The 26,622-nt window shown below is 47.7% G+C and overlaps 4 protein-coding genes across 5 annotated transcripts; all 4 read left to right on the top strand.

Moving 5' to 3' along the window:
- The first annotated feature begins 498 nt into the window (after nucleotides 1-498).
- Nucleotides 499-1,461, top strand: LOC142821148 (olfactory receptor 5AP2-like). The gene has a single exon (XM_075911957.1). The coding sequence runs from the start codon at nucleotides 499-501 to the stop codon at nucleotides 1,459-1,461; it is 963 nt and encodes a 320-aa protein (XP_075768072.1).
- A 1,614-nt stretch (nucleotides 1,462-3,075) lies between these two features.
- LOC142821340 (uncharacterized) lies at nucleotides 3,076-7,378 on the top strand. 2 transcript variants are annotated; one of them, XM_075912226.1, is made up of 2 exons: nucleotides 3,076-3,191; nucleotides 5,474-7,378. In XM_075912226.1, the coding sequence occupies exons 1-2, from the start codon at nucleotides 3,115-3,117 to the stop codon at nucleotides 7,110-7,112; spliced, it is 1,716 nt and encodes a 571-aa protein (XP_075768341.1). In that variant the 5' UTR covers nucleotides 3,076-3,114; the 3' UTR covers nucleotides 7,113-7,378. The 2 variants fall into 2 exon arrangements, with proteins under 2 accessions (XP_075768341.1, XP_075768342.1); XM_075912227.1 differs by lacking the exon at nucleotides 3,076-3,191 and adding an exon at nucleotides 4,647-4,899.
- Nucleotides 7,379-8,617: 1,239 nt separating this feature from the next.
- LOC142821205 (olfactory receptor 14A16-like) lies at nucleotides 8,618-16,216 on the top strand. The gene is made up of 2 exons (XM_075912047.1): nucleotides 8,618-8,647; nucleotides 15,275-16,216. The coding sequence occupies exon 2, from the start codon at nucleotides 15,281-15,283 to the stop codon at nucleotides 16,214-16,216; it is 936 nt and encodes a 311-aa protein (XP_075768162.1). The 5' UTR covers nucleotides 8,618-8,647; nucleotides 15,275-15,280.
- Nucleotides 16,217-25,292: 9,076 nt separating this feature from the next.
- LOC142821174 (olfactory receptor 5B21-like) lies at nucleotides 25,293-26,255 on the top strand. Its single transcript, XM_075911988.1, has one exon. It carries the CDS (start codon nucleotides 25,293-25,295, stop codon nucleotides 26,253-26,255), a length of 963 nt encoding a protein of 320 aa, XP_075768103.1.
- Nucleotides 26,256-26,622: the final 367 nt, after the last annotated feature.

The raw sequence follows: 26,622 nt of genomic DNA, 5'->3' as shown, positions 1-26,622 counted from the left end.
CAATAATCCTATGTGAGACCTGGATACGTACACAGGTAGCTATCACAACCCACTGTCTGTATCACATATTCTCACGGCTAATTTTTTCCTGCTAGCTAGTTCAAAGTGAGTGAACGTACATATACCCAAATTGTGAATGACTTAACAGATATCTCATTTCCAACAGATATTTTGTTATTTCTTCAAGGTGTGCGGTGATGATGTAGATGCAATAAAGATGAGTCAGATTTCTACCTAATAAGTCTTTGTTTCAAGTTCAAAAGAGCTTGCAGGAGTTAATAGGACATTTCTTGTAATTCAATATGGCTTCATGCTTTTGACTCACAATGTATGGAAGATTCTTCCACCTACCTTCCGCTGTTCATTGACAACTTCATTCTTCCAGTGGAGAGACACAGCAGTGGGAATTTACCTCCTCCAGGTTTCTTTCGGTGAAACTGACAGCACAAAACTGCACTTCACCAATATTGATTAATTTTCTATTTCTAGATACGTTGTATGGAGAAAGAAGGAGGAGGAAACCAAACGCACATCATGGAATTCATCCTCCTGGGATTTGGGGAGGTCTCTGAACTGCAGCCTCTCCTCTTCCTGCTGTTTCTGGCCATCTACATTGTGACAATGGGTGGGAACATCCTCATTGTGGTGTTAGTTGTGGCTGATCAGCACCTTCACACCCCCATGTACTTCTTCCTAGGGAACTTGTCTTTCCTGGACATCAGTTATCCCTTCACCTTCCTGCCCCAGCTGCTGGCCAGTCTCCTGACTGGGGACAGAACCATCTCTGTTAAGGGCTGCCTGGGGCAATTTTATTGGTTCTCTATCATGGCACCTACAGAACTTTTGCTGCTCACGGCCATGTCATATGATCGATATCTAGCAATATGCCATCCCCTCCGTTATGCTGTTCTGATGAATGGCAGGGTGTGTGCCCAGCTCGTGGCAGGGTCCTGGATAAGCGGCTTCCTGCTTGGCACCATAGGAAATAGCTTTGTGTTCTCATTAACATTCTGTGATTCCAAAGAAATCGACCATTTCTTTTGTGATTTATCGCCCATCATAAAACTGTCCTGCAGTGACACCTGGACTCTGCAACTGGTGACATTTATTGTTGCTACCACAGGGGCTCTTGTGCCCTTGCTACTGACTCTGACGTCCTACATTTGTATCATCACCACCATCCTGAGGATCCCTTCCAGCACCGGGAGGCAAAAGACCTTTTCCACCTGCTCCTCCCACCTCATTGTGGTGTCAGTTTTCTATGGGACTCTAATTGCTGTCTATGTGGTTCCAACAACCAACACTCCCAAAATGCTACACAAAATATTCTCGGTCTTCTACACAGTCCTGAATCCCATGATCAACCCCGTCATCTACTGCCTGAGAAACAAGGAGGTCAAAGAGTCTTTGAGAAAAATTGTTCTGAATCTGGTTGCTTTCAGAAACAGGCACAGAGTCTGAAAGGACAAATTTTAGCCGTTAGTAAAATAGAAATGAACTCCTCCAGTTTCTAAGGGCTGGTCTACATTTGGAGTTTAGGTTGAATGTGGCTGTGTAAGGTTGATTTTCTGAACTTCGAGCCCACACTGCCAAGACTGTTCCTGTTAATGGCCACTGAAGTCAATTTCAGTCCTCCTGTTGTTCACCAAGAGTATCGCAAAATGTTACCTTACATGTCAAATTTACGGCAATGTAGACTGAGCGTTGAGAAAGTCGATGCTTTTGGCCCTTGGGAAGCATCCCACAATCTATTGCCTTGCTCCACTGATTTCCAACTGAACAGGAAAAAGCCCGGGAAAGTTTGAATTTCATTTCCCCGAGTGGCACATATGGTGTTGACTATTTGTTGTTTTTTAAGTTTATCTTGTACAGCAATTAAGGTGACGGTCTGTAGTTCCTTGGGTTGTAATTATCTCCTTTCTCTAATTTCAAAATAATTTCAAAATAACGGATGGCTTATTTAAAAAACTGTAAATCTCATTCCATGAAGAATAATGCTTATTTCGGAATAGCAGTGGTGTGACACTAGATATTGTGGGTTGTTGCATCATAGCACTACACAGTTATGATGCTATGCCATGTTCTTTGAGTGCTTGGCAATCCAAACACACCTCTGTTGTCAGGATCCAAAACAGTTCATACAGAAAAGAAGGAATCCTTATTTACTTAGTGGCATTTGAGAAAAGCACACAACTCTCCTGCAAATGCATTTGGGGCCTCGCAGTTTACTGAATCTTGGATAACAGAAAATGTTCTGCTGTGGTGGGAGTAAAATAAATGATGAGAGCAAACCAAAGAAACAGAAAAGGACAGGGAAAAGAAGTTCAGCAAAATAACCCCAAACCCAAACAGTTTGTCCTTTTATCAGGAGAGCAGGCATTCTCCTTTCAAGGGCGGCCATTTCCACGAGGCGTACAGATAGTTCGGATTAGAAGCCTAATCCGAACTATCTAGTCCGTGCCGCGTGTAGCCGCGCGGCACGGGGTTCGCACTAGCCGGCTTTTAAAAATGGCGGCACCGGCTTTATGCTAATGAAGCCCGGGAAATTCAAATCCCGGGCTTCATTAGCAAGTTCGGTATGCCTGTATTACCCCGCTAGGGGGGTAGTGTAGACATACCCTCGATGTAGCTCTGAGGCCCTGCACCTTCCAGGAGGCCCAAAACCAGCCTGTGACCACATATCAAGATTCCTGAAGTGACCCCCCCCTACGGTGAAAATTAATATCCACCCTGGGGTTAGGGGATTGGTCTTTTCTGGCCTTACAATCTGCAAAGCACACGTGGCACTGAGCAGCCTCTGATGATTCCATGTGCAGCTGCTTGATTCCTAGAACTAACATTGAGTGAGTAGGGGTAATGCAGGGGGAGAGGCTCAAATATGCAGAGGGGCTGGCCAGGGGCAGGACAGGGTGTGGCAGTGACATCACAAGGCCTTTTTCGGCATCTCCGCTGATTGGTTAAAGGGTGTTGAGAGGTGGTGAACTCATAGAGAGTCCATGACAACGGCCAGGCTGGACAGGATGCAGGGCTGGGGCAATTTCAGACTCCCGTAGCTTTGCAACCGGGAGTCATCTCGAGGTTTGCTCTTCCCTAGAGCACTCTCAGGCCTCGAACATGGACACAAGGAGGAATTTTATTGGACTTTCCTTCAAATCCAATGCTGAAAAAAGACACACATCTCTGCGGAGAAGGTAAGAGCCTGGGATAGATCTGGTGCTGGCCAAATGCAAGTTGTGGGAAACACTAAAATTGGAACTATTATTTTCCCACCGAGGCTTTTTGTTCCTCACCACTGGGGACAGTGGAATTTGTGTCTTTTGTTTCCCCTTTCCCATAGCTTCCTGCCCGGCCAGAGTCTCACTGTGGAGTGGATGAGAGAGTGATAGGGAGAAGACTCAGGACTTTGTTCTCTTTGGGACCCAGCAAAGGAGCCAGAATGTATCATCTGCTTGGGGAACTGTTCTGCTTCTCTGCATTGGTTGGGTCTGAGCAGTTCCTGATTCTGTCAGGAATGGATTGTTACACCCGACTATCTGCCCTGTGGCTAAGGAAGTTGAGGATCTGTGTGTGTGTGTGTGTGTGTGTGTGTGTGTGTGTCACTGCCAGGAGTGTATAATACGAGGTGCCCTATTATCTGGAGTCCTTACAGATGATGTGCTGCTGTAGATCCCCATTTTTCCAGCCTTCCATTGTGCAGCTTTCCATGTTGACCTAATGACCAGCGCATGCAGGACCAGCAGCAGGCATCCTCCCATGGCCACTAGATGGCGATGCGGCCTCACACTTCCCTACTCCCCTGACTATCTGAATTTTTGATCATCTGGTTGGGTGCTGGTCCCAATTTGTCATGACAAGCAGGGCTCTGCTGTGCAATAGCTAGGGCGTGCCACATGGTTTCAACAAAAATCCCCGACACACTTGACATGACACCACAATCTCCATGACATCTCCTGTAGAAAATACCAGACATGTGATATTTTCTCATCTATATCTTCTCAGTTTGTTTCCCAAACAGCTCAAATACTGGATTGTCTGGTTCAAAACCAGACCCCTAGCAACCCCAGTAATAGCTGGAGCAGGCAATTTTATTGGTATTTTATGACGTATAAATCTATTAAGAGGAGCAATTCCTTAGCCCAGGGGCAGGCAAAATCTGGCCCAGCAATCCTTTCAATCTGGCCCGGGGAATTCTTGAGGGAAAGCTAGCTTAATGAATAATATTTTGCTGTGAAAGTCGCGATGTGAGTTATCCCTTCTCCAAAATCTCATTTTGATTGGTGCATTGAGCCTTTTTGATGTCACAGCTACACAGCACGTGGCAGCTCCCTCTAACGTGTTTAATTGGTAGAGGCTAAGATTCAGGAACAAAAGGAAGCAGATCTTGAGAGAGTCTTTAAAAGAGGCTGCAAAAGCGACGAGGAGTCCTGTGGCACCTTATAGACTAACTGAAGTGTAGGAGCATAAGCTTTCGTGGGCAAAGACCCACTTCGTCAGAGGCATGCGTCTGACGAAGTGGGTCTTTGCCCACGAAAGCTTATGCTCCTACACTTCAGTTAGTCTATAAGGTGCCACAGGACTCCTCGTCGCTTTTGCAGATTCAGACTAACACGGCTACCCTTCTGATACTTTAAAAGAGGCTGCTGGTTACGGGTAGAAGGAGGTGTGAATGAGGTGCTGAAAAAGTAACACCATTTCCAGTTCCATTGACCTTGGAAGAAATGTCTGACTCTCTTCTTCGGTCTCTCTTACATGTAGCTGCTTTAAATGGAGTAGGTTCCAAATGTCTTGAACTAGTTCACGAAGTTTTATCAAAGAGGGTGAACTGAAGATAATTGCTAAGTTTTAGAAACAGCTCCTGCAAGAGTGAGGAGTGCTTCCAGGAGATGGCAAGAGAGAAAGGTGACTGAATAGTTGAGGAAACCATTTCTCTTTTAAAAAACTGAACAATAAAATCTGTGTCCTTTTCATGTCTGCTCTGGGGCGGTATTTCAAAATAACAAGGCAGCATCGACACTACCAAGCCTGTTATGAAATAAGCTTATTTCAAAATACCCCCATTATTTCAAAATAGTTACGAGTTATTCTTCCTCACAAACAGGAGAGATTTGGAAATAACTTATTTCTAAATAACCTGGCAGTGTCGACATAGCCACATGGACTAATCACAATCAAAAGATGCTGAGTGTAAATGACTGTTTTAAAATGTTAAGAACAGTTCCCCAATGCACCAAGGAGTGCAGTAGAAGAGCAGTAGTATGTCCCTAGGGTGTGAAAATACTGGTCGGTGCCAGAGTATTAGCAGCTAAACTACGAGTCCCTCTCCCATTTCAGAGCTGTAAATGCTCCAGCCTTGCTCAAACTGCCTCTAGTGTTTGTTTTTGTGAATGTTTCCGGGATTATCTACTGACATCTCCTGCTCTGTCAGACTTGTCTCTTCTTGGAATGCGATTTTAACCCATCCCCTCTTTTTCAGCGGTGTTCAAAGTCCAGCACGGGGGACATCGCAGCTCTCCCGGGTGGTGGCATCGCAACCCTCCCAGGTGGTAGCGTCGCAGCCCTTCCGGGGTATGTCACAGCCCTCTCCAGTGACGTCGCAAGAGCCCTCCCGGGTGACGACATCAAAACAGCGCTCCGAGAGGACATCGCAGCCCACCCGGGTGACAGTGCCGGAGGCCACCCGGGTGACAGTGCCGGAGGCCACCCGGGTGACAGTGCCGGAGGCCACCCGGGTGACAGTGCCGGAGGCCTGTCACGGGACATCGCAGGTCTCCTGGGTGGTGGTGTCCCAGCCCTCCCGGGGGATATCACCGCTCTCCCGTGTGAGTGCTTCTCTGGCCCCACCACCTGCTCCTCCTGCCCCCACGCCCACTCCTCCGGCTCAGCCCTGCGGCCGTCGCCCCTCCAACTCATGGCGCCGGGGCCACCGCCGGTCGCAGCAGCGCTGTTCTCCCGTATTGGAGGGAATCTCAAGCCCGTGGAAAGATGAGTTCCGCCGGCCCTGGGCGACGCTGGACGCTGAGCTGGCAGGGGAAGCAGAGGGGTCAGGCGGCACCACCACGCCCCTCCCACCCATCCAGCCTCCCGCCGCTGCCGCCGCCATCCCTGAGCAGCCTAAGGAGGAGGTGCCTATGAATTTAGCACCGCCGCCCAGAGAGAGGAAGGTGCGGTGGGCGCCCCAGGCAGGGACTGGCCCCTTGCCCGACTCCCGCCTCCTCTCCAGCGGTGTTCCAACTCCCGCACAGGGGACATCGCAGCAGCCCTCCCAGGTGGTGACGTCGCAGCCCTCCCAGCCACCTGCTCCCCCCCCGACACCCACTCCTCCGGCTCAACCTTGCTGCCGCCGCCGGTTACAGCAGTGCTTTTTTCTTCTGCCGGAGGGCTACTTAAGCCTGGAGAGAGAGCGGATCCGCCAGCCCCAGGCGAAGCTGGCTGCTGAGTCAGCAGGCGGAGCAGAGGGGTCACGGAGCAGCGCCATGCCCCTACCATCCATCCAGGCTTCCTCTGCTGCAGCCGCTGGCCCCACCACCACCCGGGCACAGCCTAAGCAGCAGGTAGGGCCTGAGGGTTCAGAACCGCCACCCAGAGAGAGGAACCCGCGGAGGGCGCCGCAGGCCGGGACTGGCCCTTTGCCCAACTCCCACCTCTGCACCTCTCAGCATCAACAGCTACAGCCGCAGCCGCCGCAGCAACCACAGAAGTCGTGCCCAACACGTAGCCGTGGTCGCGCCGTCAGGAACCCAGGCATGGTGGCGAGGCCGGAGCCGGAGGCTGCAGTCCCCACAACCAAGTACGAAATTAAGCTATCAGCTGACGCGACCTCGCTGCTGCTGCGCCGCCACCTGCAGAACAAGTGTGGGTGTACGAACCCCGTCGTCGGCACCAGGCTCCTGCCGGGCTCCCAGAGCAGAGCCGGCCTGGACCTCACGTCCTGTATAAAGATCTCACTCCTGAATGACCAGGACCGGTACGACGACGAGGACTATGACGAGGATCCGGCGCCGGGGGTCGTGGACCAGGAGCTGGTGCGCAGGTGCACAGAGTGGCTGCATGGCGTGAAGAAAGATAAAAGAGGGGACAGGCTGGGAAAACTGCGCCACCCGGAGAACTCCTGAGCCCGAGGGGCGAGAACCATCTCGCTGCCGCTCCTCGCGGCAATAGCCGGGCTGCCCGTGTGCTGTGCCTGGGAGCAGAGCTCCTCCAGCCTCACCAACACATGGTCTGACTGTCCCATTCTGCTCCACACCTTCTTGTCTGCAGACTCAGCCACGAGAGGAGTCTAAGTGCCGGGTTTAACCTGACCGGAAACGAACTTACTCTGCCCAGACAGAGGCGAGGGACAGCTGTCCCTGCAAAACGCATGGGGACCCACAGGGGTCTGTTTTACGGAAACGGGGGGAGGGTGGGTGGGAGAAAAAATAAATATTCATAGTTGCTATGGCCTGTGTATTTTCTTTCGCATGTTGTGGCATTTGGGAAGAGAAACAATTGGGGCAGAGTAATCCGTGTTGCACACATGCTTCTCCCGATCCAGCTGAGATGCTGGATGTTTTTCATCTGAAAGCGGGAGCCAAGGGTTTGATAGATGATGGACACGATCGGGAGGTTAACCCCTGTGCTTTGGGGTGTTTAAAAGTGACCAAACGTGAGCAGAGAGATGTTCGCAGCTAGTTCACTTACTGTAACACAACAGGTGCTTCATAGTCTGCCATATTCATGCCAGTGTTCTTTGTAGCAAAAGCTGACTCCTGACACTTGCAGGAATTGTTTGCCATTTCTGGGTCTGGTTAGGGAGGAGACGATGAAGAAACTTGCTAAAACTATAGAGCCTTTATCAGAAACTATCACGCAAGTGTCTTTGTGTTAAATAACAAAGGGCAGTCCAACAAACAGAAAACAAAATCCTCTATGCAATACAGAGACTCAAGGCCGTGTTCAGTTACTGAAGGAGGATAAATGTTTTGATTTCCTTTTTAAAAGAAACTACTTTGTAAATAGAGGAAGGGTACGTTGATTTTGTGTGTTTGAACAGAAAGAAACGTTTTTTATTGATTTGAATAAATAATTAAAGCCTGTTGTGTTGCAACAGCAGTACCTTGGGAACTGTGAACGGGACTGTTAATCTGTTGCAGGCGTCTGATTTTATTCAGTTCTGGGTTTGAAAGATAAACAGCGATTACAGAAAGCTAAGGATGGGCTGATTCAGAGCCGGAGAATGGGCAGGTTATGTTGGATAACTTCAATTTCCTTCCTCGACTAAAGTGTCTGGAAGTTAGAGAGCTCTTATCCGAACATACAGGTTGGGCAGGGGTGGCTGGGAGAGGAAGGCATTGTGCATCAGTATATGAATGGTCCAACACAAGGCTACTCAACATGCCACCCGTGGGCCGACCCGTTTATTTGTGGCCTGTGGTGCAGTTTGGGTTTATGTGAGGCTCAACATGCGACCCACAAGTGGGAGCCAAAACAAAAAAGTAGTCTTCTCTTGACATGCCCCAAAATATTCCTGGTTCATAGGGCAGTACAGCCTCTGAAAGGGTAAGTCTTTAAAGAAAGTTACAGGTGTGCAAACAAGATGGTTAAATCGCCTTCTCAACTACTTGTTGCCACAACAATACTATCATTCAATAATTTAAGAATTTACTTATGAGTTTTCTAAGATGCTATGGCCAACCTCTTTCACAAGAAATACATTTGATTAAACAGGTATGAACACGTTAAGGTGAATTTATCAAATATGCTGTAACAGTAAACGCGGGTGTGTGACATCCTGGCTTTACTGTGGTCGGAGGGAGTTGTATCATAGATTTTAATGGAACCAGGATTTCACCTAATATTATTCTTAAGTGGGAAACACCATGTAGTTTTTGTTGTCGTCTTTTAAGATCTTCAGAGGGGTAGCCAAGTTAGTGTGCACCTATTTAAAAAACAACCAATAGTCTAGTAGCACTTTAAAGCCTAACGAAACATACAGATGGTATCATGAGCTTTGGTGGGCAAAATCCACTTCTTTAGATCACCGGATTATTAAAAGTCCAGATCCAAGAATAAATAAGGAAAGGAGGGGGGGGGGGGAGAGGGAAGGCGAGAGGGAGGAGTAAAAAAACAGTGAATAGATTTACAAGAGTCAATGGACAGAAATCAGATATCCTAAAAGGCAACACCCAGAAACCTCTTGGAGAACACTTTACTCTGCCTGGATATTCATTCATGGATTTCCAAATCACCCTGTTGTTTCAGGCCTCTTGCCATTCCACACTGCTGCCTCTTTATCAGGCTGGAGCTGGGCTGGAAGGGTTTAAAAAACATCTCCCCTCTCTGACCAGCTGCCTAGCACCCTGTGCTGCTGCCTCAGATAAAGAGCCAGACCTGGTGTGAGCTGGAACTAAGCCAGACTGCTGGCCAGCATGCTAAAAAATGTACTGGCAGGACTGGGGAATACATGTTGTCTATAGCATTAACCTACACTTTTGCTTTTGCTTATTGGTTAATTGACTACACTATTACATCCCTAATGGATAATAAAATGAACAATAGTTAAGCTCCACTTAGCCACTTTTCTGGTATCAGTGATTGTCCTTAATTTTGCTTCGTATTTCTTATGTCGTGTCAGCATTTTTATTTGGGCCGCGAAGATAATTGATACCTTTTGGACTCCACAATTCATTGCAAATGGCAAAGGTTGTATCTCCATGTGTAACCCCATATGAAATCCTTAGCACCCCTATAAAATCCATGGACACAATTGTCATAAAGAGTGCATAGATCAGATTGCATTTTCCGTATGCATGTCTATGCGTCGTCAGGGCTGCACTGGAACAGTTGCAACGGTACAGTCAGTCCTTCCATCAGCATCCTGTTGTGCAAACTGCCTCCCCAACCCTTGGCAAACTTAAGAACTAGCCACTATGGAACACTGCAAAGTTTACATTCTCATCTAGAGGTAGCCTTTTATATCCCGTGTGTGTCTACGTACAAAACTAACTACAGAAGCTACAGCGACATCCAAAGACACTTGACTGTGCTTTGTTAAAAAAAGCACCGAAAAGAATGGTAAACATTTATGACACTTCCATGGGCTGAATTACACCCTAAAATCTGTTCCTGAGAAGTTAGGTAAGGCACATTCAGCTAGGTCCCATACAGCTTGGCAGCGCGCAGCTTTTCCTGGATTGAAAAACCATTTTCTGAATTGAAAACTGTCATTTGGAAGAAATTTGGACCGAAAACCTCAAATAATCCCGCTTAGCCAAAGCAGCCTCTGCCTACCAGCCTACCTCTGTCTCCTCTCCCCACGACAGGCACTGCCTGCTCTGGATGGGCTGGAGCAGCCCTGCTGGTGATAGGCCAGAGTACCCTGTGGAAACAGCCTGGCTGTGTCTACACTGGCTGCCTGTTGCTGTGCAAGTAAACTGACGTTCTAATGTATGAAATCAGGGCTTCTTGCGCCAGAACTCTGACGCTTCTGCTCAGCAATATCCCTTTTGCACAATTGTTCTTGCCCAAAAGGCCAGTGTAGACAGGAACATGAATTTCTTGTGCAAGGAAGCCCGATGGGTAAAATGGCTTGGATGCTGTTGCGCGTATCTCTTGCGGAAAAGCACATGCCGGTGTAGACGCTCTCGTCTGGAAGAGTTTGTGCATGAGGACACGCCAGTGGAGACATGGCCCCTCTTCGTGGGTTTCCCAGCCCAAGGAAACAGCCTCTGTCTGTAGTTCCCCCATGCCAAAGCAGCCTCTGCCTACCAACCTACTTCTTTCTCCCCTCCCCACTACAGGCACTGGATGGGCCGGAGGAGATCCTGCTGGTGGTGGGCCAGAGTACCCAGTGGGAGCAGCCCGGGTGTGTCTACACTGTTGCGATAGATAGAGCAGACTGACCATGCGGTGGCTGGTCTCACCCAGGGAGCGGGAGCCAACTCAGCCTGGCTGGGGAAGCCTCCCAGCAAACTCCACAAACTGGGAATCAACAGGGGAGACATAAAACCCAGCTGAGGGATCCTGCCATCAGGTTCCTAAAGGCCAGTTCTCAGGGGGAATCCTGCATGGAGGCCTGGGGCTTACTAGCTCCCACCCAGCCAGCCTTCCCCTTGCCCTGATGGCTCCAGACTCCCGTCAACAATGGCCTCTCCTTCTCCCTCCTGAACTCCCTGGCAGGGGCATCTCACTCCCTATGGGTTGCCGGGCAGACTCTGGCCCTGGTAGGAGTGGGAGCCAAGGCAAACTCAGAGCTTCTCCCTGAGCTGCCAGCAGACAAAGCCCCAGGAAGCTAAGTCATCTCCTTGGGGGTTACACATAATTTCTGTCTCTCTCCGCCCACCAGTACTGGTGGGTCGTCGTGATGGCTGGAGACTTGCTCTCCAGCCATCCTGCTACCCGACTGAATGGGGGTCCAGTGGCTGCTGATGGGGGTGGGGGTGCAATGCTGGTGGTCCGGCAGAGCTGTAACCTGAGGGTACATCTAGACTACATGGCTCCGTCAGGGGAGCCATGTAGATTTGTTTGTTCGGCAGAGGGAAATGAAGCCGCGATTTAAATAATCGCGGCTTCATTTAAATTTAAATGGCTGCCCTGCTCTGCCAATCAGCTGTTTGTCGGCAGATCGGGGCAGTCTGGACGCTCCCCTGCATAACGGGGAGGTCGACGCAAAGGGCTTCCAGGTCGGCGCAGAAACGTCCAGACTAGCGCGCTGAGCCGACAAACAGCTGATCAGCTGTTTGTCGGCTCAGCGCGGCAGCCATTGAAATGTAAATGAAGCTGCGATTATTTAAATCGTGGCTTCATTTCTCTTTGAATACAATACTCTTCTAATGGTCTACTGTTGTAATGTGTCCTAAGGGCAAAATGAGCCTGGCTAGCAAAATCAAATGATTATTCAACAAAATTACGGGGGGGATTTAATTGCTCATGTTTTCTCTGTGTTCCTACCCTGGTCAGTAAATTTTCCCTTTTTTTTGGAGGAGGCCGGCAAACCGGCTACTCATTCCAGCTACTGCAGGTCACAGCTGCTGTGGAAAGAACCACAGGTACGAAACATGGCCTTGTGCAGGGGGCTGGACTCAATGACTCCTGAGGTCTCTGCCAGCTCTGGAATTCCAGAAACGCAGGAGACCAAACGTCTCTGCTCTGCCAGAGCAGAGTCTGTGGGGTTCATGAGGGACCAGGCTGCTCCAAGCCAGCCGAGGCTGTAGGGCCACCGGGCTTTGGGCTATCGTAGGTCCCATCTGTGCCACCAATGGAGAGTTGATTCTGCAATCTCCTTTACCGCCCTTATGACTTCAGCTGAGCTCTGTCTGTAGCCAGGGGTCCTTCCAGGGCCACTGTCATCACATGGGACGTGGGGTGGTTCCCCTCAGGGATTGAGAGGTGCCATGGAGACCGGAGTTGTCTATTTAGCCCCAGTACAAGCTGGGCCCCTGTTTGCTGCGTGCGCTGGCTGGGAGCAGTTTCAGAGCAGGGAGGGGATTTCTGCCCCCGTCCTCTGTGCTCCTTCGCCGCTCAGCCCAGCCTGCCCGAGGAGAAGCCGGGAGCAGCCAACTGAGGAGCGGGTCCCTGTGTGCTATGAACTGCATGGAAGGGCATGGAGAAAGCAGCAGGATAAGGCAGCGATGGGGCATTTCTGGCAGGTCCATGGCTAAGCGATGACTGAAAATCCTGGTGGTGAAATGCATCCCAAGCGGGGACCCATCCGGCAAAGTTCAGCACGGTGAGTTGGTTACTTCAATTAAACGTACTTAGGGGTTGATGTATTGGGGAAAATTAACACTAGAGCTGCAAGTTAGTTACCGTGGGAACTCAGCCAGACTTTTCACATCATTGAATCAACCTTAGAGCTGCTCAGAGGTTTTTATTTTCCTTCCCCCAGGAGAGAACAAGGGGCCTTTTTACAGAAATTGAATGAAACCCAAATTTTTTATTTGGGAACATCTTCCAGGGGGTACAGGAACCCACAAGAGGAGAGGCAATTCTCCATTTAGTACTGAGTGGAGCGCAGAATCTGGTCCACAAGGTAACTATTACAGGACAGCTTGGGAATAGTGACCATAATATAATAACTTTTAACATTCTTGTGGTGGGAAGAACACCTCAGCTGTCCAAGACTCTGTCATAAGAAAAGTCAAAAAAAGATTTTGAGGAACAGCTAGCCAAAAACTCAAAAAGAAATAGCAAAATGTTTTTTAAGTACATTAGAAACAGGAAGCCAGTTAAACAACCAGTGGGGCCCCTGGATGATCGGAATACAAAAGGAACAATCAAGGATGATAAAGCCATTGTGGAGAGACTAAATGATTTCTTTGCTTTGGTCTTAACGGCTGAGGATGTTAAGGGGATTCCCAAACCTGCACCGTCCTTTGTCGGTGATGAATCTGAAGAACTGTCATTGAAGTGTCATTAGAGAAGGTTTTGGAACAAATTAAAAACTTAACAGTAACAAATTATCGGGACCTGATGGCATTCGCCCAAGGGTGCTGAAAGAACTCAAATGTGAAATTGCGGGACTATTAACTGTGGTTTGTAACCTCTCCTTTAAATCAGCTTCTGTACCCAAGGACTGGAAGACAGCTAACATAACGCCAATATTTAAAAAGAGCTCTGAGATGACAGACCAGTAAGTCTAACATCAGTACCGAGCAAATTAGTTGAAACCACAGTAAAGAATAAAATTGTCAGACATGTAGAAGAACATAATTTGTTGGGCAAAATTCTACATGGTTTCTGTAAAGTGAAATCCTGTCTTACTAATCTATTAGAGTTCTTTGAAGGGGTTAACAAACATGCGGACTGCGGGATCCACTAGATATAGTGTACTTAGATTTCCAGGAAGCCTTTGACAAGGTCCCTCTCCAAAGGCTCTTGTGTAAATTAGTTTGTCGTGGTATAAGAGGGAAGATCCTTTCATGGACTGAGAACTGGTTAAAAGACAGGAAATAAAGGGTAGGAATAAATGGTAAATTTTCTGAATGGAGAGGGGTAACTGGTGGTGCTCCCCAAGGGTCAGCCCTAGGACCAATCCTACTCAACTTATTCATAAATGATCTAGAGAAAGGGGGAGGTAGTGAGGTGGCAAAGTTTGCAGACAAAACTAAACTGTCAAGATAGTCAAGATGAAAGCAGACTCCACAGGGTCATGCTCCGTTCCCTGGGCTCCCTGCCCTGCTGAGCCGCCTCCCTGGCTGGTCCGGGCATGAAGGGCCAAGGGGCCTCCAGCCACAGGGGTGGGGTGGCAGGGGGAGGAGGAGAAGAGATGAGCTCTGCCTGATCATCCTTTCTCCTCCTCTCCTTTCCACTCCCCTCCTGTGGCTGGAAGCAGGTCCCATCCCTTCCCCCCACACAGGGCCCAAAACACTGCTGCCAGCTGCATTCTGGGGACACCCATGACAGGAATCTGGTGAGGGGGTATGTGACGTACCCCACCCCACACCAGACACCCCCCCCACATGTTGCCCCAAGATGACGCTGTGGCAGGTACCAGGAAAAGTGGGTCCGTCCAGGCAGCCCAGCCAGGCATGGAGGGCAGAGAGGGGCAGGTAGGAAGGGTTGGCTCAGCCAGTTATACCCCCTGGGAGAGAGGGGTGCAGTGTGTTGGGGGGCATCACCCCTCCTTGTTTTATCCCTTAAACCTCAAAGATCAGAAAGTCAATACAAAGCCTCCAGCTACACGGCTTTTCGCTTCAACCGGTCAGTCCACTCGATGTTCATTTGAACGTTTGTACGATCGGTTGCCGTTGAACTCACTTTAGGATGAGTCATTTGACCAGGTGTCCTGTATCCAGCCTAGGGAAATATGATCACACTATTACGAGCCCAAGGGTGCACTGAGATGGAGGTGGGATCCTGTCTCACTTGATGCGTAAGCCGGCAGCCGGACGTCCCTGCGCCATTAGAGCAGAACCATTCCATTGGAGCGGGCGTGCAAGCTCCTGAGTGAGTCAGATTGCTGCAGAAAGTGTCAGCATTTTAGTTTCATGCCCCAGTTCCGGGCCTGCTGTTTGTAGCAAGCAGGGAGCCGTCTCGGCCAGAGCTGCTGCCCTGGGATTGTGCTTTGTTCCAGCCTTCACACAGCAATAGACCCAGCCCCGTCCTGAGCCTGATCTTCAGATGCAGATCCCTGGATGGTACAGGAGTCAGGCCAATGGGCCCGGGATAACTCACCGCTCATGGTGAATGCAGCTGACGAGAGACGAGGGCCTCTGGGTCAGTCAGTACCAAGGGGAATCACTTGGCCTCTCTGAACCTCACCACTGTCTTTGTCCTTCCCTCCACAGATATCACAGAGAAGGAAATGTCCAACCGAACCACCGTGACCGAGTTCCTGCTCCGGGGGTTCTCAGACATCCGGGAGCTGCAGGTTTTGCACTTTGTGGTGTTTCTGGTGCTTTACCTGGCTGCCCTGGTGGGGAATCTTCTCATCATCATAGCCATAGTCTGTGACCACCGTCTGCACACCCCCTTGTACTTCTTCCTGGGGAACCTGTCTCTCCTAGACCTCGGCTCCATCTCCGTCACTGTCCCCAAATCCATGGCCAACTCCCTCCTGAACTCTAGGTTGATTTCCTACCCTGCCTGTGTCGCCCAAGTCTTTCTCTTTTTTTTCTTCGCTACAACTGATTTTGCCTTACTCACCGTCATGGCCTACGACCGACACGTCGCCATCTGCCTCCCGCTGCACTACGAGAGAGTGATAAACAGGAGAGCCTGTGTCCAAATGGCAGCTAGTGCCTGGTTTGCAGGTATTGTCTACTCTGCCCTGCACACCGGGAACACCTTCACTTTACCCTTCTGCCAGTCCAATGACATCAACCAGTTCTTCTGTGAAATCCCCCAACTCCTCAAACTGGTCTGCTCCCACTCCTACCTGAGTGAGGTTGGACTTCTTGCCTGTGGTGTGATTCTAGGTTTAAACTGTTTTGTTTTCATCATTGTGTCGTATGTTCAGATCTTCAGAGCGGTGCTGAGAATCCCCTCGGAGCAGGGCCGGCACAAAGCCTTCTCCACCTGCCTCCCCCACCTCGCTGTGATCTCCTTGTTAATTTGCACTGGTTTATTTGCGTACTTGAAACCCACCTCCAGCTCAGCATCAAGTCTGGATCTGGTGGTGGGTGTTCTTTATGCCGTGGTGCCTCCCATAATGAATCCGGTCATCTACAGCCTGAGGAACAAGGAGATTAAAGCTGCAATGAAAAACTTGACTGGGTGGAGGTTATTTTCCAAGAATTGAAATGTTCTTCAGTGCTTGTGATTGCATGCTCGGCTTCTTTATTGAATCATAGAGTCATATGATGCTAGGACTGGAAGGACCCTCGAGAGGTCACCGAGTCCGGTCTCCTGCCCTCATGGCAGGACCAAGCACCTTCTAGATCATTCCTGATAGAGGTCTGTCTAATCTGCCCTTAAATATCTTTCAAGATGGAGATTCCACAACCTCCCTAGGCAATTTTCCAGTGTTTAACCACCCAGACAGGGAGGAAGTTTTTCCTGATGTCCAACCGAATCCTCCATAGATGCAGTTTAAGCCCATTGCTTCTTGTTCTATCCTCAGAGGCCAGGAAGAATAATGTTTCTCCCTCCTCCTTGTCACACCCTTTGAGGGTATGTCTACACTACACTGCTATTTCGAATTAACTTAATTCGCATCTACACACAAAAACTATTTTGAAATAGCATTTTGCTAATTTGAACTAGCGCGTCCACACTGAGTGGACCCTGAACCGAGGTTAAGGATGGCCAGAAGCAGTGCCGTCAGGGCATCAGATTAGGACTTAGAGCGTGGAGCTGCTGTCTCAGGCTAGCCAAGGGCTGTGCTTAAAGGGACCCAACCCCCATCCCGGACAGACAGTTCTCAGGGGTTCCCCGCTCGCTTCTCTAACTCGATGAGGGACAGCAAAGCAGTCCTGACTTGGAGTGCCCTGAGTGCCCACACTCGACACATAACAGCATTCGGCCATCAGCCCGGCTGCACTTGCCGCAGGCTGCCATCTTGGGGGGGGAGTCAATCGGGGGGCTGCAGGAGAGCTTCCACCCCGAGGAGCCCGCAGAGCCAGCCCAGTCCTCCCCATCGGGGGCTCGTACCCCATTCCTCCCTCACCTCCTTCCACTTACCCCTCCCTAGCCCCCCTTCCTGATGTACAAAATAAAGGACATGTGTGTTCAAAAATAGAATCTCTCTTTATTGAACAAAACTGGGAGAGACTGGGAAAAGGAGGTGGGAGAGGGGAGGGCAACTAAAATGATCAGGGGTTTGGAACAGGTCCCAAATGAAGAGAGGCTAAAGTGACTGGGACTTTTCAGCTTAGAAAAGAGGAGACTGAGGGGGGATATGATAGAGGTCTATAAAAGCATGAGTGGTGTGGAGAGGGTGCATAAAGAAAAGTTCTTCATTAGTTCCCATAATAGAAGGACTAAAGGACACCAAATGAAATGAATGGGTAGCAGGCTTCAAACTAGTAAGAGAAAGTTGTTCTTCACAAAGCAAAGAGTCAACCTGTGGAAGTCCTTGCTGCAGGAGGCTGTGAAGGCTAGAACTAGAACAGAGTTTAAAGAGAAGTTTGATAAAGTCATGGAGGTTGGGTCCATGGAGTGGTATTAGCCAGGGGGTAGAAATGGTGTCCCTGGCCTCTGTTTGTGGAAGGCTGGAGATGGATGCACGAGACAAATGGCTTGGTCATTGTCTTCGGTCCATCCCCTCCAGGGTACCTAGTGGCTGGCTATAGTATGTATAGTGATGTCTCACAGTGAAAATGCAATAATTTGATTTAGAAATGAAATCAGATTGCTCACCCCCATATCTGAGACAATAGGGTTGCTTATTCAATCCAGGAGAGGGAACGACATTCTCCATAGTAATGTTATTAGCGTGAATAGCAAAAAGGATTTTGGGCATGATGGATTACTAGGCATATTTGTGGATAGCTTGTAATTGGTGGAATATGCCATTCTGATTTGGTTTTGTTTCTGAAGTTATGAATATCGACTCTGTGTCTGTTTTTGAAACATAGTTACACTTGTGTAATGCCCATCAGGAAACATGCTGCCAATCTAGGTAGGAGGTTGGGATGGGCCTGTCGGGGTAATTAGGCATTAGGAAACCGATAAACATTAGGGGAACCTCATCTCTCAACTGCTGAGCCATTCTGCAACCTCTCCAGAGACCCCGTCAGTCACGCTTGCTAGGACTCTATAAAGGGAGGGGAGAGTGTCCAAGCCACATGACTCTAGACTCCCTCAAAGAAAGTTTTTATTTGTCTGCTAACTAATCTGGGAATTAACTTTTGAAACAAAGGGTTCCTGCCCCAACTGACTCTCCATATAGCAGAGAGCAAGCTCATCGGTTCTCTTCATTCACCACAGAAGAGAGCTCCTAGAAAGACCCGGGGATCAAAGACAGACCTGAGGGAAGTGCTGGATCGGGGCTAACGGGATTTCCAGCCTTTGTAATTGAACCTGGGAAATGCAAGCTCCAAAGTAAATGCAGTGTGTGCCTTGAGAATCTACCGGAGGGCTGGTGTCATCAGTGCAGGTGAGATGTGACTCATTCACAGCCAGTCTGACCAGTGTGTTTGCTTGCTTGTGGCTTCATGTGTGTGTTTGCTTGCTTGCTAGATGAGCAGCTTTGGCCGGTTTGCTATCTCTTGTCTCTTACCAGCTACCTCTGTAGTTAATAAAAGTGCAGTTTGACTTTAACCAGGGTGACACTAAGTGAACTCTATGCAGGAAAATCTCTCAGCCGGGGAACCAGAGATGAGCATATTTTCCTCCACATTCAGACTGGGAGAGTCAGATTGGGAAACAAACACCTAGTGGTTGTTGTTTGGACCAGGGCGGGATGCTACTCCTGTGGGTTCTTACATGGCTGCCGTTTCAGTAGAGCGGGGGAGACAGCATCCGTCTGTATCGGGACATGTCTTGTTTGTCCTTCCACTCCCCTGACTATCAGGGAGAAAGAGGAAAGTATTCTATGAATTTCTCCTCCACCCCATCCCTTCACCAGCCAGGATTGGGAGGCAGGCAGGAAATCCAAGTATTTCCACTCACTCACTTATCGTTAATGGAACAGGAAGAAAAGCAAGCCACGTCCCAGTATGCATGGCTGCTGTCCCCTCTGCTCCACTGGCATTCTAGGCTGGAGAGCCGGTGGGGATCTGGACTGTCTCTTCTCTAGTGCTGCTCAGTCAAAGAGCTCCCATGTCACCAGAACTAGGTGTGTCCCTGCCCATGTGAATGGGACCGGCCCCAGCAGCCTGGTGTGAGAGGGAGCCCAGTCTGGGGGGCTGGAGGACTCAGTGAAGCCCCAGTTGCAGGGAGAACCCTGGGGGGACCCATCACAGATGGGTTATAGCAAAACATGCCTATGGGAGAGCAGTGAGTAGCTCTCAGATTTAGCCCATAGAAACAGCCATCGTGAGTCAGACCCAAAGTGCTTCTAGGGCAGTCTCCTCTCCTCCAGCTTTGGCAGGTACAAGGCGCTTCAGAGGGAGTGACGTGAATAAAGTGAAGTGAACACGTAATTATTGAGTGACCCACTCGCTTTTTCTTGTCCTATAGTATGCCTGGGTCCTACTCAATAATCTTGACTCTCATTTGGTCGTGTGGTCTCTTGAATGTATCATAGAAGGAATCAAAATGGGCTTAAACTGCAGCAAGGGAGGTTTCGGTTGGACGTTAGGAAAAAGTTCCTAACTGTCAGGGTGGTGAAACACTGGAATAAATTGCCCAGGGAGGTTGTGGAATCCCCATCTCTGGAGATATTTAAGAGCAGGTTAGATAAATGTCTATCAGGGATGGTCTAGACAGTATTTGGTCCTGCAATGGGGGCAGGGGACTGGACTCGATGACCTCTCGAGGTCCCTTCCAGTCCTAGTATTCTATGAGTCTATGAGTCTAAAACAAGGGCGCTAACATGAAAGGGAAAGGAGTCCAGGAGAGCTGGCTATAGTTTGAAGAAGCCTTGTTGAAAGCACAGGAACAAATCATCCTGGTGTGCAGTAAGAAAAGCAAATATGGCAGGTGTCCAGCTTGGCTTGACAGTGAAATCCTTGGTGAGCTTAAACTCAAAAAGGAAGCTTAGAAGTAGAGCAGTTTTTTAATGAAGGGCTGGGGGGAAAGCTGGGTGCGGAGGAGCACATGGATCGGACAGAGACATCTCTTAGAGGAGGGTCTATTCACAGAGATGCTCTATGTTCTAGTCAGGAGGAGAGGATGGAAGTATGGGTCAGATCAGATGAGACACAATCAAATGCAAAAGAGTCTAACACATCAGGAAACAGCAGACAGATAAATAGTGACAAATTATTAAAGTGCTTATACACAAATGCTAGAAATCTAAATAATAAAATGGGTGAACTTAAGCACCTCATTTTAAAGGAGGATATAGATATAATAGGCATCACAGAAACTTGGTGGAATGAGGACAATCAATGGGACACAGTCATAGTACCAGGGTACAAAATCTATCGGAAGGACAGAACAGGTCGTGCTGGTGGGGGACAGGCACTGTACGTGAAAGAAAATGTAGACTCAAATGAAGTAAAAAACTTAAATGAACCAAAATGTTCCATAGAATCCCTATGGTCATATAATAGGTATATAGCAGTAGGGATATATTATGAAGACAGATATACTGATCAGGACAGTGATAGTGACTAAGGAATGCTAAGGGGGATTAGAGAGGCTATCAAAATAAAAAACTCGATATTAGTGGGGGATTTCAACTATCCCCATATTGACTGGGTACATGTCACCTCAGGACCAGATGCAGAAATAACATTTCTTGGTACCTTAAATGACTGCTTCTTGGAGCAGCTGATTCTGGAACCCACGACAGGAGAGGATATTCCTGATTTAGTCCTAAATGAAGCACAGGATCTGATTCAAGAGGTAAATATAACTTAGAGATAGTGACCATAATGCAATAAAATTTAACATCCCTGTGGTAGGAAAAACACCTCAGCAGCCCAACACTGTAGCATTTAATTTCAGAAAGGGAAACTACACAAAATTCAGGAATTTAGTTAAACAGAAATTAAAAAGTACAGTGAGAAAAGTAAAAGCTCTGCAAGCTGCATGGAAACTTTTGAACGACACCATAATAGAGGCCCAACTTAAATGTATACCCCAAATTAAAAAACACAGTAAGAGAACCATAAAAGTGCCCCCATGGCTTAGCAATGAAGTAAAAGAAGAAGTGAGAGATAAAAAGGCATCTTTTAAAAAGTCGATGTCAAATCTTAGTGCAGAATAGAGGAAAGACCATAAACTTTGTCAAAATAAGTGTAAAAATGTAATAAGGAAAGCCAAAAGAAGAGTTTGAAGAGTAGCTAGCCACAAACTTGAAAAGGAATAGCAAAATGTTTTTTTAAGTTCCTCAGAAGCAGGAAGCCAGCTAAACAACCAGTGAGGCCCATGGATGATCGAGATGCTAAAGGAGCACTCAAAGATGATAAAGTCATTGCAGAGAAAGTAAATTAATTATTTGATTCCTTCTTCATCGCTGAGGATATTGGGGATATTCCCAAACCTCAACCATTCTTTTTAGGTGACAAATCTGAGGAATTGTCCCAGACTGAGGTGTCATTACAGGAGGTTTTGGAACAAATTGATAAACTTAATAGTAACAAGTCACCTGGACCAGATGATATTCACCCAAGAGTTCTGAAAGAACTCAAATGGGAAATTGTGGACCTATTAACCGTGCTTTGTAACCTACCTTTAAATTGGCTTCTGTACCTAATGACTGGAAGATAGCTAATGTGACACTAATATTTAAAAAGAGCTCTAGAGGTATTCCTGGCTATTACAGACCGGTAAGTCTAATGTCAGTTCCAGACAAATTAGTTGAAACTATAGTAAAGAATAAAATTGTCAGACACATAGATTAACATAATTTGTTGGGGGAAAGTCGTCATGGTTTCTGTCAAGGGTAATCATGCCTTACTAATCTGCTAGAGTTCTTTGAGGAGGTCAACAAACACGTGCACAAGGGGATCCAGTGGATATAGTGTACTTAGATTTCCAGAAAGCCTTTGACAAGGTCCCTCACCAAAGGCTCTTAAGTAAAGTAAGTTGTCATGGGATAAGAGGCAAAGTCCTTTCATGGGTTGATAACTAGTTAAAAGACAGTTTACCAAATGTAGAAAAGCCAGACACACATGGGGCAGGATTTAATGCCTCTGAGGATTCTGAGGGAGTTGGCAGATGTCACTGCAGAGCCATTAGCTATCATCTTTGACAACTCCTACCAATCAGGGGAGGTCCCAGACGATTGGAAAAAGGCAAATGTAGTGCCCAACTTTAAAAAAGGAAAGAAGAATCCAGGGCACTAGAGATCAGCCAGCCTCACCTCAGTATCTGGAAAAATCATGGAGAGGTTCCACAAGGAATCCATTTTGAATCACATGGAAGAGAGGAAAGTCATCAGGAATAGTCAGCAGGGATTCTGCCAGGGCAAGTCAAAGCTCTGTTTATTGTGTGGCTACGTCTAGACTGCAGGAAACATGCTGCCAGTCTAGGTAGGAGGTTGGGATGGGCCTGTTGGGGTAATTAGGCATTAGGAAAAGTTTTCAGTTAAAAGCATTTTCGGAAGAGCGTCTAGATTGGCAGGGCGCTTTCCCAAAAAAGCAATTTTTGCGGAAATGTGTCCGTGGCAAATCTAGACGCGCTTTTCCACAAAAAAGCCCCGATCGCCATTTTCGCGTCGGGGCTTTTTTGCGGAAAAGAAATCTCTACTTTTGCCTGAACGGGAGCAGCGTAGTATTTCCGCAAGAAGCACTGATTTCTTACAGTAGGAAGTCAGTGCTTTTGCGGAAATTCAAGCGGCCAGTGTAGACAGCTGGCAAGTTTTTCTGGAAAAGTGGCTGATTTTCCGGAAAAACTGGCCAGTCTAGACACAGACCAGCTGTTTTCTGGGATACATCCAGTATCCATGGGAAAAAAAGATGGAGAGCGTGCAATTTCTCTTCCCGTCCCTGTAAACTTTGTTTTAGGGGGAAGAAGAGATGGCTCGAAAGAAAAGCTGAAAAAGATATGCAAATTGCAGTTCGCAATTTGCATATCTTTTTCCGACTTCTTTTTTGGAGTGTAGACGTAGCCTGAGACTTGAAGGCTATTGTCAGCTGGGGTGCAGCATCCTTTGCATTCTGCCAGAGCTCTCTCTTCGCCCTTCCTTCTTTTAGCAAACGTAATTAAATCGGTGGTATCCCTTCTTTGGTAGCACCCCTTCCACACCATGCTCTTGTTCCTTTCTCGGGGGGCACGTTGGGATAGGGAGACAGCCCTTTGTACGTGGTGGGAGGGGTAACAGTTGACAAGGGAAGTCTTTGTCAACTACTCCCTTATGCCTCATGAAACGAGGTTGACAGGAGCGGTCGACAAAGACTTCCCTTGTCGACTGATCCGCACTTTGACTCATGCGCTGTGCCAACCATCAGCTGATCTGGCACAGCACGGTGGCCATTTTTATTTTAATGAAGCCGGGGATATTTAAATTCCCACTTTATTGACTATGTCAGGTAGCCTATTTTACATGCCTCTGTTGGCATGTAGACACAGCTTCTGTGGGCACATCATAAGTCAGAGGCTGAGGAAACCAGAAAGTTGGATATATGGAGAAGATTGCAGGGGGAGATCAAGCAGGAGATTTCAGATTTATGAGCTCTGACACTTTTGTTTTAAATGCTTCTACTTCTTTAAAAGGACCTGTATTATCTGCTTCAAAACATTCGGGCTGCGTCTAGAATGATTAAAGGGACAAGAATAATTAAAGGTCTAGAGAACATGACCTATGAAGCCAGGCTTCATGAACTGGGCTTGTTTAGTTTGGATAAAAGAAGATTAAGGGGGGACATGATAGCGGTTTTCAAATATCTAAAAGGGTGTCACAAGGAGGAAGGAGAAAATTTGTTCCTCTTGGTTTCTGAGGACAGGATAAGAAGTAATGGGCTTAAAGTGCAGCAAGGAAGGTTTAGATTGTACATTAGGAAAAAATTCCTAACTGTCAGGGTGGTCAAATATTGGAATAAATTGCCAAGGGAGGTGGTGGAATCTCCCTCTCTGGAGATATTTAAGAACAGGTTAGATAGACATCTGTCAGGGATGGTGTAGACGGAGCTTGGTCCTGCCTTGAGGGCGGGGGGCTGGACTCGATGACCTCTCAAGGTCCCTTCCAGTCCTATGATTTTATGATTCTAGACTAGCATGATTTTGTGCAAAAGTGGCCACTTTTACGCAAAATCTTGCCGCCTGTCTACACTGGCCACGAGTATTTGCGCAAGAACACTGACTTTATACTGTACAAAATCAGTGGTTCTTGTGCAAATACTCTGACGCTCCTGCTCATGGATAAGCCCTCTTGCGCAAGTATTCTTGTGCAAGAGGGCAAGTGTAGACAGCCAAGTTAATTTCTTGAACAAGAGAGCATCTACACTGGCACAGATGCTTTTGCACAAAAGATGTCTTCTGCGCTAAAGCATTCATGCCAGTGTAGACGCTCTCTTGTGCAAATACTTTTAACGGAAAAAACTTTTCTGGTAAAAATATTTGCGCAAAATCTTGCCAGTCTAGAGAAATAAACAATCTCTTTCTGACAATAATCCTATGTGAAATCCTGGATACGTACACAGGTAGCTATCACAACCCACTGTCTGTATCACATGTTCTCATGGCTAATTTTTTCCTGCTAGCTAGTTCAAAGTGAGTGAACGTACATATACCCAAGTTGTGAATGACTTAACATATATCTCATTTCCAACAGATATTTTGTTATTTCTTCAAGGTGTACGGTGATGATGTAGATGTGATAAAGATGAGTCAGATTTCTACCTAATAAGTCTTTGTTTCAAGTTCAAAAGAGCTTGCAGGAGTTAATAGGACATTTCTTGTAATTCAATACGGCTTCATGCTTCTGACTCACAGGCTACATCTACACTGGCCCCTTTTTCGGAAGGGGCATGCTAAATTTGAAAGTGGGAATAGGGAAATCCGTGGGGGATTTAAATATCCCCCGCGGATTTAAATAAATATGTCTGCCGCTTTTTTCCCGGCTTGGAGAAAAGCCGGAAAAAAAGCATTTAGACTGGCCCGATCCTCCGGAATAAAGCCCTTTTCCAGAGAATCTCTTATTCCTACGGAAGATTCTTCCACCTACTGATATGAGTCTTCCGCTGTTCATTGACAACTTCATTCTTCCAGTGGAGAGACACATCAGTGGGAGTTTACCTCCTCCAGGTTTCTTTCGGTGAAACTGACAGCACAAAACTGCACTTCACCAATATTGATTAATTTTCTATTTCTAGATACGTTGTATGGAGAAAGAAGGAGGAGGAAACCAAACGCACATCATGGAATTCATCCTCCTGGGATTTGGGGAGGTCTCTGAACTGCAGCCTCTCCTCTTCCTGCTGTTTCTGGCCATCTACATTGTGACAACGGGTGGGAACATCCTCATTGTGGTGTTAGTTGTGGCTGATCAGCACCTTCACACCCCCATGTACTTCTTCCTAGGGAACTTGTCTGTCCTGGACATCAGTTATACCTTCACCTTCCTGCCCCGGCTGCTGGCCAGTCTCCTGACTGGGGACAGAACCATCTCTGTTAAGGGCTGCCTGGGGCAATTTTATTGGTTCTCTATCATGGCAACTACAGAACTTTTGCTGCTCACGGCCATGTCATATGATCGATATCTAGCAATATGCCATCCCCTCCGTTATGCTGTTCTGATGAACGGCAGGGTGTGTGCCCAGCTCGTGGCAGGGTCCTGGATAAGCGGCATCCTGCTCAGCACCATAGGAAATAGCTTTGTGTTCTCATTATCGTTCTGTGATTCCAAAGAAATCGACCATTTCTTTTGTGATTTATCGCCCATGATAAAACTGTCCTGCAGTGACACCCGGACTCTGCAACTGGTGACATTTATTGTTGCTACCACAGGGGCTCTTGTGCCCTTGCTACTGACTCTGACGTCCTACATTTGTATCATCACCACCATCCTGAGGATCCCTTCCAGCACCGGGAGGCAAAAGACCTTTTCCACCTGCTCCTCCCACCTCATTGTGGTGTCAGTTTTCTATGGAACTCTAATTGCTGTCTATGTGGTTCCAACAACCAACACTCCCAAAATGCTACACAAAATATTCTCGGTCTTCTACACAGTCCTGAATCCCATGATCAACCCCGTCATCTACTGCCTGAGAAACAAGGAGGTCAAAGAGTCTTTGAGAAAAATTGTTCTGAATCTGGTTGCTTTCAGAAACAGGCACAGAGTCTGAAAGGACAAATTTTAGCAGTTAGTAAAATAGAAATGAACTGCTCCAGTTTCTAAGGGCTGGTCTACATTTGGAGTTTAGGTTGAATGTGGCTGTGTAAGGTTGATTTTCTGAACTTCGAGCCCACACTGCCAAGACTGTTCCTGTTAAAGGCCACTGAAGTCAATTTCAGTACTCCTGTTGTTCACCAAGGCTGTGTCCAGACTCAGGGGTTTTTTCGAAAAAACCTCACCTGCGTCTAGACTGCAGCCGCGTTCTTTTGAAATTAAATCGAAAGAACGCGGCTTTTCTTTCGACGGCGGTAAACCTCATTTCACGAGGAAGAACGCCTTCTTTCGAAAGTTCCTCTTTCGAAAGAAGGCGTTCTTCA

This window comes from Pelodiscus sinensis, chromosome 30 (assembly GCF_049634645.1).
Source record: "Pelodiscus sinensis isolate JC-2024 chromosome 30, ASM4963464v1, whole genome shotgun sequence".
NCBI classification, from domain to species: domain Eukaryota; kingdom Metazoa; phylum Chordata; order Testudines; family Trionychidae; genus Pelodiscus; species Pelodiscus sinensis.
This window is presented reverse-complemented; position numbering and strand designations above follow the sequence as displayed.

Excerpts from the sequence above, each read along its gene's own strand:
- LOC142821205 (XM_075912047.1), top strand. The coding sequence starts at position 15,281 with ATGTCCAACCGAACCACCGTGACCGAGTTCCTGCTCCGGGGGTTCTCA.
- LOC142821148 (XM_075911957.1), top strand. The coding sequence starts at position 499 with ATGGAGAAAGAAGGAGGAGGAAACCAAACGCACATCATGGAATTCATC.
- LOC142821340 (XM_075912226.1), top strand. The coding sequence starts at position 3,115 with ATGGACACAAGGAGGAATTTTATTGGACTTTCCTTCAAATCCAATGCT. Across the intron at positions 3,192-5,473 it reads CACACATCTCTGCGGAGAAG|CGGTGTTCAAAGTCCAGCAC; the intron begins GTAAGAGCCTGG and ends CCTCTTTTTCAG.
- LOC142821174 (XM_075911988.1), top strand. The coding sequence starts at position 25,293 with ATGGAGAAAGAAGGAGGAGGAAACCAAACGCACATCATGGAATTCATC.